The sequence below is a fragment of the Octopus sinensis genome, linkage group LG1 (genome assembly GCF_006345805.1).
Source record: "Octopus sinensis linkage group LG1, ASM634580v1, whole genome shotgun sequence".
Taxonomy (NCBI): Eukaryota; Metazoa; Mollusca; class Cephalopoda; order Octopoda; family Octopodidae; genus Octopus; species Octopus sinensis.
The window spans coordinates 75,685,223-75,701,169 of record NC_042997.1 but is presented as its reverse complement, the minus strand read 5'-3'; the positions used below and the strand labels follow the sequence as shown (position 1 = coordinate 75,701,169).

The window sequence follows — 15,947 nt, the reverse complement described above, 5'->3', positions numbered from 1 at the left end:
GGAGAGAAGACGGGAGAGGTATGCAGTAATATATGTCTGGAAGATCCTGGAAGGAATTGTGCCAAATTTTGGCATTGTAAGCTACACTAATGCTAGAATGGGACGACACTGCATAGTGCCAAAGATCCCAGCAATGCCATCACGCTTCAGGACCAGCTTCTGCAACAGCCTGGGTTTCAAGGGCCCACAGCTTTTTAATACTCTCCCAAAGAGTCTGAGGAACTTGCACAAAGTAGATGTAGCGGTTTTTAAATCAAAGCTGGACATCTTCCTGTCAAGAGTCCCAGATGAACCTACCTCACGGCAAGAGGTGCAAATGAGAGTAGCTGTATCAAACTCCATTCTTCACCAAGTGCCACATATTAGACGAGGTTCATCGCAATAACAGTGTAGCACAAAATGGCGGTGCATCAGCATGGCCGCAGCTCTGAGCTAAAACTAGAAAAAAAAAAAAAATATATATATATATAGGCGCAGGAGTGGCTGTGTGGTAAGTAGCTTGCTAACCAACCACATGATTCCGGGTTCAGTCCCACTGCGTGGCATCTTGGGCAAGTGTCTTCTGCTATAGCCCTGGGCCGATCAATGCCTTGTGAGTGGATTTGGTAGACGGAAACTGAAAGAAGCCTGTCGTATATATGTATATATATATATATATGTGTGTATGTGTGTGTGTTTGTACCCCTAGCATTGCTTGACAACCGATGCTGGTGTGTTTACGTCCCCGTCACTTAGCGGTTCGGCAAAATAGACCGATAGAATAAGTACTGGGCTTACAAAGAATAAGTCCCGGGGTTGATTTGCTCGACTAAAGGCGGTGCTCCAGCATGGCCGCAGTCAAATGACTGAAACAAGTAAAAAGAGTAAAAAAAAAAAGAGTATATATATATATATATATAGTATGTGTATATATATATATATATATATATATAATGTATGTATATATATACATGTAGTATATATATATATATATATATATAGTATATGCAGCATGAAATTTTGCCAGTGAACAGGTCGCATTCTCAAAGCGACGAAAATATTTTGACAAATTAAATTTAAATGTTGAAGTGAATATAATGGTTTTTGTGTGTTTCTTAAATGGCTTATAAACAATTGAATGCAACATGGGCAATGCCAGGTGTCTCTGCTAGTATATATATATATATATATATATATATATATGAAGGGCTTCTTTCAGTTTCCCTCAATAAATCCACTCACAAGGCTTTGGCTGGTCCAAGGCTATAGTAGAAGACACTTGTCCAAGGTGCCATGCAGTAGGACTGACCTGGAATCACGTGGTTGTGAAGCAAACTTCTTAACATGCCGCCATGCGATCTACTTTTTATAGACATGGGTAAGATGAAGAACATATTATCTCATGAGTATTTCAGAAAGCTGAATTTGATTTTGAAGACTAAACTGCAGGGGCAAATGCTCTCTTGAGATATGGAGTAGGAGTGATATAATGGAGAACAAAGGGACTGCAAAAGAAACAAGGGTGGGGATTGTGTTCAGAGGTAAACAATATTGTTTATTATGTACAGAAAGCAGTTAGGACAAGATGAATTGCAAAATAAAGACAAAAATGAGGAGGAAAACAACATAGATCCAAATAGCATCTAAGGGACAACCTGCTGAGAGCCACTGACCAGATCTGTGGCTGGTGCAAAGTCCCCTCTCGTCCCAAGGTAACGTGGTGGTGGAACAGTGTTGTAGACATGGCTATTAGAGAAAAGAGACAGACTTGGAGGCACTGGAAGAATGGTGGTAGCAGGGTATTGTATCAAACTGCTAAAAGGGAGACGCCACTATGAAAGGTTGCTGAATAAAGAAAATGAATGGGATAAAGAGAGTCTGCCGAATGTTGACCCAACAGAGGGACCAGCTATCAGAGTTGATAGTTCCTTGGTAGATAAGGCAATTAGAAGCATGAAGACAGGGAAAGCCCCAGACCCATCAGGTATCACTGCAGAGATGCTCAAAATATCTGGTAGTGTCGGCTATAGCCTAGTCATCCGTATAGTTAATCAGGTGATACATGAAGGAGTCATACCCAATGACTGGTGTAGCAGCATAATAGTCAACTGCTACAAAGGTAAAGGTGATGCCCTAGATACAAATAATTACAGAGGTATCAAGCTGTTGGATCAGGTGATGAAGGTTACAGAGAGGGTCATAACCCAACTAATTAGAGAGAGAGTTAGTTTAGATGAGATGCAGTTTGGGTTCGTGCCAGGGAAAAGTACCACTGATGCTATATTCCTGGTAAGGCAGCTGCAGGAGAAATACCTAGCCAAAGATAAGCCCCTGTACCTGGCTTTTGTTGACATGGAGAAAGCCTTCGACAGGGTCCCCCGATCCCTCATCTGGTGGTCAATGAGGAAACTAGGGATAGATGAATGGTTAGTGAAAGCTGTGCGAGCCATGTACAGGGACGCTGCTAGTAAGGTGAGGGTTGGCAATGAGTACAGTGAAGAATTCCGGGTAGAGGTAGGGGTCCACCAAGGCTCAGTCCTCAGCCCCCTCCTATTTATCATAGTCCTCCAGGCAATAACGGAGGAATTCAAGACAGGATGCCCCTGGGAGCTCCTCTATGCTGATGACCTTGCTCTAATTGCTGAGTCACTATCAGAACTGGAGGAGAAGTTTCAGGTGTGGAAGCAAGGATTAGAATCGAAGGGCCTTAGAGTCAATCTAGCTAAAACCAAAGTCCTAATAAGTAGGAAGGTAGACAAATCACAAACGCCTTCAGGTAGATGGCCCTGCTCAATCTGTAGAAAAGGTGTAGGTAGAAACTCTATAAGATGCACCAAGTGTAAGCTATGGACACATAAGAGGTGCAGCAATGTCAAAGGAAGGCTAACTAGGAAGATGGTTTTTGTATGTGGCAGATGCTCGGGAGCATTAACCTCTGAAAATCTGCAGAAAACAACTTCTGTCACTTACCAGGGGAAAAAACTAGAAGCAGTTGATAGCTTCCGTTATCTTGGTGACCAAGTCAGTAGTGGGGGTGGGTGTGCTGAAAGTGTAATGGCTAGAGTAAGAATAGCCTGGGCAAAGTTTAGGGAGCTCTTACCTCTGCTGGTGACTAAAGGCCTCTCGCTCAGAGTAAAAGGCAGACTGTATGATGCATGTGTACGAACAGCCATGCTACATGGCAGTGAAACATGGGCCATGAGTGCTGAGGACATGCGTAAGCTCATGAGAAATGAAGCCAGTATGCTCCGATGGATGTGTAATGTCAGTGTACATGCTCGACAGAGCGTTAGTACCCTGAGAGAAATGTTGGACCTAAGGAGCATCAGTTGTGGTGTGCAAGAGAGACGATTGCGCTGGTATGGTCATGTGGCGAGAATGGATGAAGATAGGTGTGTGAAAAAGTGCCAATCCCTAGCAGTGGAGGGAACCCATGGAAGAGGGAGACCCAGGAAAACTTGGGACAAGGTGGTGAAGCATGACCTTTGAACTTTAGGTCTCACTGAGGAAATGACCAGCGACCGAGACCTTTGGAAATATGCTGTGCGTGAAAAGACCAGGCAGGACAAGTGAGTCCAGCCTACTTATGCATGCCTTTCCTCCCTTGGACACACAAAGACCTGTTGAGGCAAGCGAAGTCGATATTGAACCTCATCCGATGACAGGCAACCTATGCCTCCTTTGCTTGTGAAGACCTGTTGGGGCAAGTGAAATCGGAATCGAAATTGAACCAATCCTATGACTGGCATCCGGCAGATGCCAGGACCCCTGGACTTGAGATACGTAAAAAGCACTATCCGAATCGTGGCCGATGCCAGTGCCGCCTTGACTGGCTTCCGTGTCGGTGGCACGTAAAAAGCACCATCCGAATCGTGGCCGAAGCCAGTGCCACCTCGACTGGCTTCCGTGCAGGTGGCACGTAAAATGCACCAATCCGACCGTGGCCGATGCCAGCCTCGCCTGGCACCAGTGCAGGTGGCACGTAAAAAGCACCCACTACACTCACGGAGTGGTTGGCGTTAGGAAGGGCATCCAGCTGTAGAAACATTACCAGATAAGACCGGAGCCTGGTGCAGCCTTCTGGCTTCCCAGATCCCCGGTCGAACCGTACAACCCATGCTAGCATGGAGAACGGACGTTAAATGATGATGATGATGATGTGGTTACAAAAACAATCAAACTGAAACCTCAAACAGAGACCTTGACATGTGCAATGCAAAAACAAGCATTCAGAACAAACCACATCGAGCACAGAATTGATCATTCAACAGAATCTGACAAATGCAGAATGTATGGTAAAGCTGGAGAGACAGTGTGTCATATTTTAAGTGAATGCAACAAATTAGCCCATAGCAGATACAAGAGAAGGCATGATGATGTCACCAGAATTGTTCACTGGGAACTATGTAACAAGTTTGGATCGGAAAAGCAAGAAAATGGTGTAAAAATAAGCCAAAGGGTGTGGTAGAAAACAGCAGAGCAAAAATACTTTATGACTTCATGAGCCAATGAAATCATAGAATTGAACACCAGAATCCTGATATTGCACTGGTAGACTCTCATGCTTGATCAGAGACATTGCTTGCCCTGGGAACAGGAGAGTCATAAAAAAGAACAACTGATGAGTTATGGATCTCTGAAGAAAGAAAGAAAAAAAGTATGGTTGATGCAGAAGGTTTGTACTGTGCCAATAACTGTTGGTGACCCAAGTACATTGAGCAAAGAAATTAAAAATTGGTTGGAAAAAATAGATCACATCCAGAAAACAGTATTATTTGATAGTGCAAGAAGTCAGTGTAAAGTTTTTGAGACTTGAAAAGAAAGCACCACCTTAATTCACAGGAAGTAAATACACCACCACCACCGCTGCCTCTGCCGCCAATAAACTACCTAGATTGGATAGATGAACCCTAATAAACTAGCTAAATCAAGTCATTAAAGAAACCTCAATAAACTAGCTAACACTAATCTGACTACTTCAATGAACCCCAATAAACTAGCTAACATAAAGAGATATATCCTCAGAATGGAAATGAAACAGAGCATTTAAAAGGAAAAATACATCACAAAAATACAAATAGTGCCCTTAGAATACCTGGAACTAATATAAATAATGAGAACGTAAAACATGAAGATAGAGATAACACATGCAACAAAAAGTAAATAATGAAACACAACAAACTCAAATGCTAGGACTGCTGAAGATCAACAAAAACAGAAATGGGAAGCTGGGTATCTTGTGGTGTCTTGGTACCTTCCAGTTGGTTACTTGATTTTTTGCACTACCTGGATTACCTCTTCTGTTATTATAGGTGCCCAGAGTTGTTCAGGTGCTGTATTTGTTGTTTTGAATAATCTTTTTTCTGGTAATTCCTTTGTTACCCTTACTTCTTCACAAAATCCTTCTGCTGCTGCTGGTATTTCATTGATTTCTATTTTATTTTTACCAAGTTCTTGGTAGAATTGTTTTGGATTAGAGTTAAATTGCTTGTTTTGTTTAAAGAATCATAAGGGTTTAGTAGTGTTGTTTGGTTACTAATTTCAATAAGGACTGACATATTTTTTATTTTATTTTATTTTTCTGGATATTAGTTTTCCATATTTATGTTTTATACTCTAATTTGGGTAGATTTGAGGGAGTATCCACTTTTCTTTGTGGCCATAGAAGTTGCTGCATATATTATATTATTTAACCTGGACATTTGTTCCTGTTACAGTTACATCTGTGATAGCCAAATTTTTGATTTTATTGTTGTTGTTGTCTAATTTTTGGATGGTTCAGTAGGTGGCTTTTAATTCTTTGATTATACTCAATTTTAAAGCATCATAATCATGGTTTCTGATTTCATTCTTTCCAGTTTTTAGTTTAACACCTTTAACCAATATGTTAAACAGAACTGGACATAGATACAACTACTATGGTAAAACAGGTAGTATGGTTGATACTGTAAGGTGCAAATGATAAACAACTGGAAGTATTGCTACAGATAAACAACTAGAAACAGTGCATGAGTTTACTAAAGGAATAAATATGACATTTGGCTTAGTAAAATGTACTAAAGCAACCTTGAAAAGAGGAAAACTAATTAAGAATAACAATAGAAATATTGCATTTTAAAAACTAGAGTGATTTATACAGTAGCAGCATGATAAGGTGATGTTATGTTGCCAACTTAATGTGGCAGTCCCATGAAAGGGAAGAATGCTGCTATTTAGCCCTAGGAAACACTATTTCCAGTTGGCCATGACACATTTTCTGTGTCCTTATGTTTTCAAAGGGGAGATAAGCACTTCCACCCAGCAAAGCGAGCATCCAGAGATTAGTTTCAGTCATTGCTCATCATCAGTCTGGAGTAGCATGGCTTACTAGCTGAATTTTTTATCATGATTATAAAAATCTTACACAGATGGGGACATTACAAGACATTACAAATACATAAAGATGTTATGATGAGTTCGTATAGACATTTTAAAAATTTGAATTTCAACTATATACAATTTAATTTTGACTTTTGTTTTTAAAACAAAACAGAGGGAACACACCCGGCAGCCTGTAAGGCCCAGTGATTATCTATTTCTTCCTTCATTGATGATTAAGTTGGGTTATTATCACCCACCTTTCTCTTCACATCCTTCCATTGTTTTTCATACATGCTCTGCAACAGAGGCCATTTCAACCTCATTACCACAGACCATGGCAAAAAACTTGTCTTTTCCTCAGTATCCTTTGTAGTACTGTCGTTTCCCATTGCAGGGAAGTCCTTCTTGGAATTAATATTAAATTCCATTTTTTTGTTACTTGTCATTATTGACAAAAACAACACCCAGTACTGGGAAAACAAAAAATAATTTTTGGAAGAAGTATTCCAACAACAAAAAATTTTTTAAACAGTATTTTTGGCCCTGCAGGGCGAAAACTACAGTTAACACACAGACAATAGTTCAAATGACAATACAGCAATCAACAAATTATAATAACAGAAACAACCAGAATCAAACTCACATAACAATGGTGGCAATCAAAATGACTTGAAGAGAAAAGGCTTGGCTTGCTAGCTAAATTGTCTAGTACAGGCACAAGGCCTAATTACAGAGGGGACATACAAAGACATGCAGGAACATAAAACATATGAAGGATGAATGTGAGATGTATATATTTACAATGCCCTCTGTACTAACTCCTTAATCCGGGTACAAAAGGCTTCACAAGTCAAAATGGATTTGTTCATCTTCCAGTAACCTGTCTATGACATTTATTTAAATGTACCTCACACGTCACAAATTTGTGATCCGTAAAAGGCACAATACAAAACTGTGGACAACTAAAAGTATTCTTATCTCTTTTCCTAACGGATACCCTATCTAAGTACAATCTGCGTGAGCTGTCATTGTTACTCCACATCCACTGTGGAATGCTCGGCTTGCTTGCTGTCGATGCTTATTCACCCTTGAAAATATATAGATATCTCCCCTATCAAATGTAAATACAGTGAATTTCAGTGTAAAAAACTCAATTTTTTGATAAATTTTCTGAAGCTAAAGTTAAGTGTGGTTTGCCAGAAATGCTAGCAATAATAATAATAATAGCATTTCTAATTTTACAAGGCCAGCAATTTTGAGTGGAAGAGCTAGTTGATATCACTGATCCAATGATTTTTATTGTTATTATTATTTGATATAAATAAAAGGCCAGGAATTGCTGGCAAAATTATATAGGTTATATCCATCCCAGTACATGATCAATGTTTTATGTTCTCAACTTAGGTATTATATCTTCTCTTTTGAAGTTATAACCCACAAAGCTATATGTATATCATTACCATTTTATATCTACTTTTTCCATGTTAGCATGGGTTGGAGAAATCTGCACCAGCACAGCATCTTGTCATCCTTTTGTGATACTGAACTCCCTGAAATCAAGCTTCTCTTCTGTCTGTGTTCATAAGCTCCTTCACTGTTCAGGCCTACATGCAGATTTCATTTTTGCTAAACCTTTGCACACTGACCTCAGTCAGAGCCCATATTTTATTACTATGTAATATCACATTTCCTATACAAGCAAAATATAATTTGCTCTTCACTCCGAGTGAGAAACCTATGTTGCCAACAGGTAATTTTTCTGAACTTTTTTTACTCTGTCCTTAAAAGAGATAATCTGGTTTTACAATACTCATCTATTTATACATTATTGATTAGGTCACTTCCATAAAAAATTATTTCTAATGATTGTCCTGAGCATTTGAAATAATTTGTTTTATGGGTGTTCTTACTGCTAACTTCTTGTGCATCTGCTACATGTGAAGTTCATTTCTGTCAGCCTAAATTCCAGTGCACCTTTTTTACACTCAATCTACATCAAGTACACAGTATAGATTTCCTTACAATGCATTTTCTGAATGTTAAACACGGCCACTTTCTAGATGCAGTTGGGTTCCGTGTTCTTTCTTGCTAAGACTTTTGTATAGCCAGCTTGACTTTCAGGTCATAATTCCATATTTGGAATTTGTCCTCTAATTCTTTGACTGATTACTAGGTTTTTTGCATACAGGTGTTCCTATAGACAGCCACTTTTAAACTTAGGCATCCTTATAGCATGGAGAATTATAGTAAATAGGAAGGGGCTGAGAATGAAGTCTTCATTGACACTTAATTGCACGTTCCTTACTGAACTCATTGCTAATTGCCACCTTGCTGACAACACCTTTGTACATGACTTGTATGGTTGTCACATATCATTCATTTATATTCTTAGTGAGTTTGATGACTACAAAGTGTGATACTCTGACAAGGGTCATCTCTAGATCAATAAATTCTAGGTATAGCAGCTTGCTCTTAGCTAAGAACTTTTATTTTTCTCTCATAATGTGAAAAGGAGATACATGCAAAAATAAACATTCAAGAATTAATCTTTTTTAAGTTGAAGCTGATATTTGTGTTTTTAAAAGAAAATTCTTATCTCTTACTTATCAAAAGGATTCCAATTTTTCTTTTTCAGTTCAGGTTTGGCCTCATATTTTACACTACATGATAATATAAAAATAATAAACATAAATAAATAAGCCAACAGAAAATAACACAGAAGCTACAATGATAATAATTTAGAAATTAAATGCTAAGTAATTATATAGAACAGAGTGAAAAGGCATTCTTATATTTTTGAATTCAGTCTGGACACAAAAATGAGGACATATAAAAAAGCATTAAAAGTAAATATGAATTGGAGAGTGAACTCATGCCTAGCAGTTGGTAGTTTAGAATTTTAATGAGGAAAAGTCTCTTAAGTGAAGTATTGCAAGACTAAATATGTATATCTGTTTAACAGTCTGTTGTGACATTAAACTGGATGAAACAACATTTGTATGAAAATGCTGTGAGATTCAAATCAAGTGAGATGGTATAAGATGATCTGGAACTAAGAGAAAAATTTCATCAGAGCACTTTCAAAAAGACTAAGACTGGTGATGTCATGTCAATGTGACAATGGTTGGAGAGTTGAAACAAAAGAGGGCCCAATCAAATGTATAAATAGCAGTTCAAAATCCTTGAAAAGCCTGCAGGGTACATAGATACATGAATTTTTCTTTGTAATCATGCTTGTTTAACTCCTACATAACGTTCAACCTCATCTCCACCAAAAAGAAATTAACTAAAAAAAGTATAGTCAGAACCTCATCTAGATGTTCCATGCAGACATCCCATGTGTGGTATTTTTGAGGTGTATTCTTCCTGTTTTTTAATTCACAAAGTCATAGAACCAACTATATGTTGAGTCATTTTGCATTCTTAGAGATTAAACATCTTACTTAAATGAAATGAAATTGTACTGCCTAGGTTCATGTACAATCTCGTGTATGTGTGTGCATGCATTTAACCTGGATTGGTAACTCTGGGTAATAGAAAAATGTGTATGTACAGTTTTAATTCAATTAGCTACAGTTCTTCTATTTGAAGACTAGATGAGTTAAAGAATTTGGTTTTTGTTACTATGAACAGAAGGGAGATTAAGGAAATGTTAATTGCTTATCAATGGTGAAATTAATGACTGTCCTGAAATGACTAGGGAACAAAAAAATTTCACTTATCCAGCAAAAATAAGTTGTAATCAGATTATCATCATATCATGAAATCTGTAATGTAAAATATGTGGTCATGTAGGTGATGGAATACTGACATGGACTGCAATCTGCATTAAAATTTGCATTCATATGAGACAGTTACAATAGAAGAAATAAACTAGAGAATTTTCATCATCAGTTCAAATGATTTTCATTTGTGAACATAGCAGCTCTTGTGGTAGTATTGTATACTGGGAATATGTCAGTAGTATCAGTTGCATAAAAGGTCTCAATATGTTACCTCAGTAACTTTTCCTCTCTAAATTATCAATTCCAAGGTGTCAGTTTGAAGACACAAGTTGCTTCCCAACTTGTATCCATGCTTTATTCTCTTTCAGAGGTCCTCTATAAGCAAACCCTCTACTAATGCCTATTTTGTGGCAAATTTTCACTCAAAAAGACTATATGCATTTAAACTTTGGCTGAGACCACAAGCTAATTGTAAGTACAAAACAAAAAAAATTGTGTGATAGTAAAACACTTTCTCTACTTTACTGTCTGTGAAGTTCGTATTACACATCCAAATAAACAAGTTTAATTACTTACATATTTGCTGCTTTTATTACTCGGTTGATATTTAAGTTCCATACACATTTGAACTTCTAGTCTAAAGCTCATAAAGCAAGAACAAAAACAAGCAAACAATTACCTGACTTCAGTTTTGTCATTCTTGTCAACTAGGGGTCCATCAGCTTCACTCAAAGAAGAATATCTGTTAACATCTATCTGATGCTTGTCTTTTGGAAGCTGGCCAATATCTTCTGGAGTTGAAACAGTCTCTTTCATGCTTCTTAAGTTGTTAAAAAAGTTGCCTAAGCCTTCATCAGCATTAATGTCTACTACTTCATTAATGATCTTTGTCTGTGGTTTTGTGATGGCATGATTTTTCTTGCGCTTTGGCCGTGCTTTGTTGATGTGTTGTAACTTCTGTGTGGGAAAAATGTCAATTTCTATGCTGCTGGTGGAAGCCAATGATGCTAAACTTGTCATGGAGTCAAAATTCAAGCTATCAAGTGATTGATTCCGGTCTGGAAAAAAAAAAAAAATTTAACAAATTGAATAATATATGTCTTTTTTTTTCTTCATTAAATGATGGTTCATTTTAAATGATTTCCCATCATAACCAACTAATTTGAGTAAAAAGATATCTACTTAGAAAATTTGATTAAGGGTAGTAGATTTAATTGTATTCTATGACAAAAATATAGATAGATAAAAAAAGATACACACACACAAATATATGAACATACACTATTAAACATGCAATAATCACTCCAGTAAATATTTTCTAAATCATTCATAGTCTAATTGTTTCCTTCAATTTCAGAGAAATGGAAAATTAAGTCAACCAAGGAAGAGAATTTAAGAATTATCAGATGAAAGAGTTACTGAGAATAGCCCACCCAATATTATACTAACAAAACATATCTTTAGGTTTGTAGTTTAAAGGTAATATATGAAAAAGACTATTTTAATTAGACTATTCATTTTTTCCTCTTTTTTATAAGAAAGTTCTGAACAAGGCAAGAAGCTGTTTAGTGTAAAGAACTACAAAGGAGAAATTAAAACATATGGAATGAATTTATTTTAGATTTGAAAGAGTTCAGGTCATAAGAAAGAGGAAAACAATGAGATGGAAGTTTGAGGAAAAAAGTTATGATCATATGACTTCCTTATTTGTAGAAGCACAACAGCATTTGGATGAAAATGCTGTGAGTTTCAAATCAAATGACATGGCATAAGCTGATTTGGAACCAAGAAAGAAATTTCATCAAAGTACTTCCTGTGGTAATAATAATAGAAAACATTAAGATTGGTGATGTTATGTTAGTGTTATAAGGGTTGCAGAGTTGAAGTAAGAGAGGTACCAATCAAATTAGAGACTTGCTTTTGAACGAGATCAAAGAGGTTGAAGTGACAAGATGGTGCACCTTCCCAAATATGAAAAAGTATTCCATGCAAGGACAAATTGTGGACTTGTAAAGATACAAAATATGAGGTAGTCCTTTGGCCTATATAATGACCCAATCTTACAGGAAGCAGACCTACCAATTTCAAAGAAGACCTTTCCTCAAGTGGTTTGACTGACTCACCAGAGCAACAATTGATAACACCAAGCCAATGAATGGTCAATAACTGCAACCAACACTCTGGACATTTTGTCGTTTGTTGTAACAGTATTTATTTTTGCGCATGAAAAGAATAAAAACATTTGTTTATAACAAATCACAACAGATTTCATTGTCTTCTTTGTACAGGCTCAATTCAGGTAACTGGAGAGGGTTGCTGCTTTAAGGCCATATATGTGATAGCAGGATTTGGCTCCTTGCCATACCTCTGGAAAGGTTTCAGAAGTGGTTGTCATAGAATTTCTGCAACTTCACCTACATAATGTACGTGTGTATATACACACACAATCACACATATATGTAGACACACACACATAAAAGTATGCACACAGACATATGGAGGTTTTCATCTACCACATCTACTCACAAGGTTTCATCAGTCCTACAAAATAGAAGTCTATATAGATATATTAGGTTGCCTGATAAGTTCTGAGCATTTTTAAGCTAAATCTTTTAATGCTTCATCGAACATACCTGGAACATACTTAAAACTTTGGCATTGCTTGAAGTGGTAGCACATCTCTGCTTTGTTCCTGACTAAAATTAGATTTATCTTTCATTCCAGTTATGCTTTGACATTTGAAATGGATAACCAAATATTTTCTATTTGCGTTGCAATGCTTTTCTTTTTTTAAAAAGGTAAAAATGCTGCAAAGACTTGCAAAAAACATTTGTGATGTTTATGGTGATGATGCTGTAGGTGAATCAACTGTTTGAAGATACCTTGCAAAATTTAAAGCTAGTGAGTTTAACTTGGAAGACCTTCAAACTTGGATGAAGATGTTTTGAAGGCAAAAATTGAAGAAAACTCAAATATCACAACTAGAGAACTTGCAGAGGAGTTGGGAGTTTCTAAAAGTACAGCTCATGAACACCTAGGGAAGCTATAATGTATGGGGCCCTCACAAACTCTCAGAAAAGAATTGCTTGAACAGGAATTCTGTTTGTGATACACTTTTGAAACAAAATGGAAGCATGCCCCTTTTTGCAACAACTTGAGGCTGGAGATGAAAAATGAATTGTGTACGAAAATATAGTGCAAAAAAGATCCTGGAGTTTGCATAAGGATCCCCCCCAAACAGTAACCAAAGATGAATATCCATGCCAAAAAAGCTATGCTTTGTGTTTGGTGGGATCATAAAGTCATTATTTATCATGAGCTTCTCCCACAAAACCAGATCATTAATTCTGATGTGTACTGTCATCAGCTGGCTAATTTGAACCAAAAGAAATCAAAGTAATGAAGCCAGGGACTGCCAACAGAAAAGGAGTAGTGTTCCAACCCGATCATGTGTCTTTGGCTACTTGAACAAAGTTACCTGAACTTGGCTGGGATCTCTTACTCCATCCACCATATTTTCCTGATACTGTACCATCTGACTACCACTTGTTTTTGTCTCTAAAGAACTCATTCCAAAGAAAAACATTTCAGGATTTAGATGGAGTCAAAATGCATCTAGATAACTTTTTTTTTTTCAAAACCAGTCAAATTTCATGCTGATGGAATATTTAAATTGCCTGATAGATGGGCAAAGGTCATTAATAATAATGGAAATTATTTCATTGAATAAAATTTATTTATATCCCTTTTTGCATATCAAAAAATGTGCAGAACTTTCCAGACAATCTGCTAACACACACACACACATATATAGTACTTAATGGTCAGGAAAATGGAGATTTTCCACATCTAATTTTTATAAACAGTTATTTACAGCATTCTCTTGTGGACCTATGTGCATTTCAACTGTTAGCTGCATATTCTGGTGTTATTGTCGATGAGGTTTCTTTGGGGTCCATTATTTACTGCCATTCAAAGTTAAGGTGAGTGAATAGAGTATATTTTAAGGAGGTGTTGGTGTTACTATAAATGTTTGTATAATTCTTGACCCAAAGTTCACCTCGGTTAGTTTGATATGTAGAGTTAGGTATAGTCTTAAAAATAGGTCAAAGTTAGGAGTTTGAGCAAGTTCATTAGTATTAGTATTATCATAAAGATTATCATTCTACTCATTTAAAGGAAAATTTTATTTTTTGAGGTATGAATTTTGTTTTATTATTTGTTTTTGTTTTCACAATTGTTATTCTATTAATTTATAATTTTCTTGCTTTATTAAACATAATGCACTTATTTGAATTTATTAAATACAAGCTTACCATTTTACTCATTTGGAAGAGAATTTTTATTTTTAGAGGTGTTCATTTAATTTTGGCTTATTGTTTTTGTTTTCACAATTGTTATTCTAGTAATTTATAATTTTCATGCTTATTTTGTATAATGCATTTATCTGAATTTATTAAATGTATTTTTATTTGCATGAATGCATCTTAAGCCATGTTCCTGTCTAGAGTTTATCAGATCACATTTTGAAGTGGAAACCTGGTATATTTCATCAACACATAACTCACATCATTTATTCCATATACTATATGGTTTAGCCCAACTAATTATGTCCCGGCCAATTGAGTATATTCTATTACTATCCTTTAGTGACCAAATTAATTTACTTAAGCTCATTTTATATTTCATACTTTTATCTTTAAATGAATTTTCATGGTTAGTTATCCTACATTTTATAAAACATGAACTAGCACCTATATAGAAATATTCTATACCTTCTGATATAATTTTACACCTGTAAACCACATTTTAAATTTTACATTGTGATTTTAACAGACATAATTTTCTTTTTGCATAATCACAGTTATTAATTCTTATAATTCTGTTCTTATCTTCTCTATTGTTTTGATCATTTGTATTCTCTAATTTATTTCACCTATATTCCAGGTTATTTTCAATATTCCCATTGTTGACATTGTGTAGTGCACTTTCTAATGTTCTTGTCTTCTCTTTCTAGTCTAGTAGTTGAGTTAGTGGTTGCTTCTCTTATATTAGTTCCTTTGTTGTAGCTACTTTTCTGGTCACTAGCTCTATCAATAAGGCTTGTCTCATTACCGTTTATTCCTAATTCGCTATTTCTGTTTTGATTAATATTAATAGTATTCTCATAGAAATTATTTAACTTGTGTGCAGCTATAATTTGCACTAGGTTCCTGCTGCTGGAAAACGCAAGCCTAATTTTGTGGTTATTAAATACACTAAAGTATTTACTATTTCTTGGAAAATATTTTACCACTGCTGAATAGAATAATTTAGGAATGTTGGAAAGAATTTGCTTTCTGAAGGGAATTATATGCCACTTTGTATTATCAGATATTTTATTAGAGAAATTTTTGGAGTATTTATCCTATTTCTCTGGTTTTCATATTTGGTCTGTTACTTATTTGTGTATTTCTGAAGGACTGGCTTACATATTTGTTACCTCCTCTATTTGGGTGCTGCCTACTAAAGTTTTTGTTACTATCAAAGTTATTTAGTAGATTATACAGTTCCATTTTCTTAAAATCATTGCTAATCATCACCTTATCTGGTGTTCCATGGTTATTACCCATTGTTTGATCTTCTTATCCTTATCTATCCTTTCATTCCTAAGTTGGCTATTACCTGTTTTAATTCTGCTGACCTGTGTACAATGATTTCTGTCCCACAAAAGAATGCTGTAAGTAACTGTTTAATAAGTAAGTAACATGTGGAAAATCTTTGTTCCCCTGACCATTATTAATATTATTACTTACTCTACAGAAACTATGTAGTCCTGAAAAGGACACTTAGATTTACCAAGTGTGAATAATTACCAGAGTCAAGTAACTTGTTACTAACTTG

The 15,947-nt window shown here is 36.0% G+C and overlaps 1 protein-coding gene across 1 annotated transcript in view; it reads right to left on the bottom strand.

Moving 5' to 3' along the window:
- Positions 1–15,947, bottom strand: part of LOC115210256 — a 439,746-nt gene that overhangs the window by 49,060 nt on the left and 374,739 nt on the right. Inside the window, exons 29-30 of the mRNA XM_029778744.2 lie at positions 10,744–11,122; positions 8,943–8,999 (exon numbers count right to left, since the gene is read on the bottom strand). Of these exons, the coding sequence (XP_029634604.1) occupies positions 8,943–8,999; positions 10,744–11,122 (436 nt within the window). The remainder of the gene's footprint in view (positions 1–8,942; positions 9,000–10,743; positions 11,123–15,947) is intronic.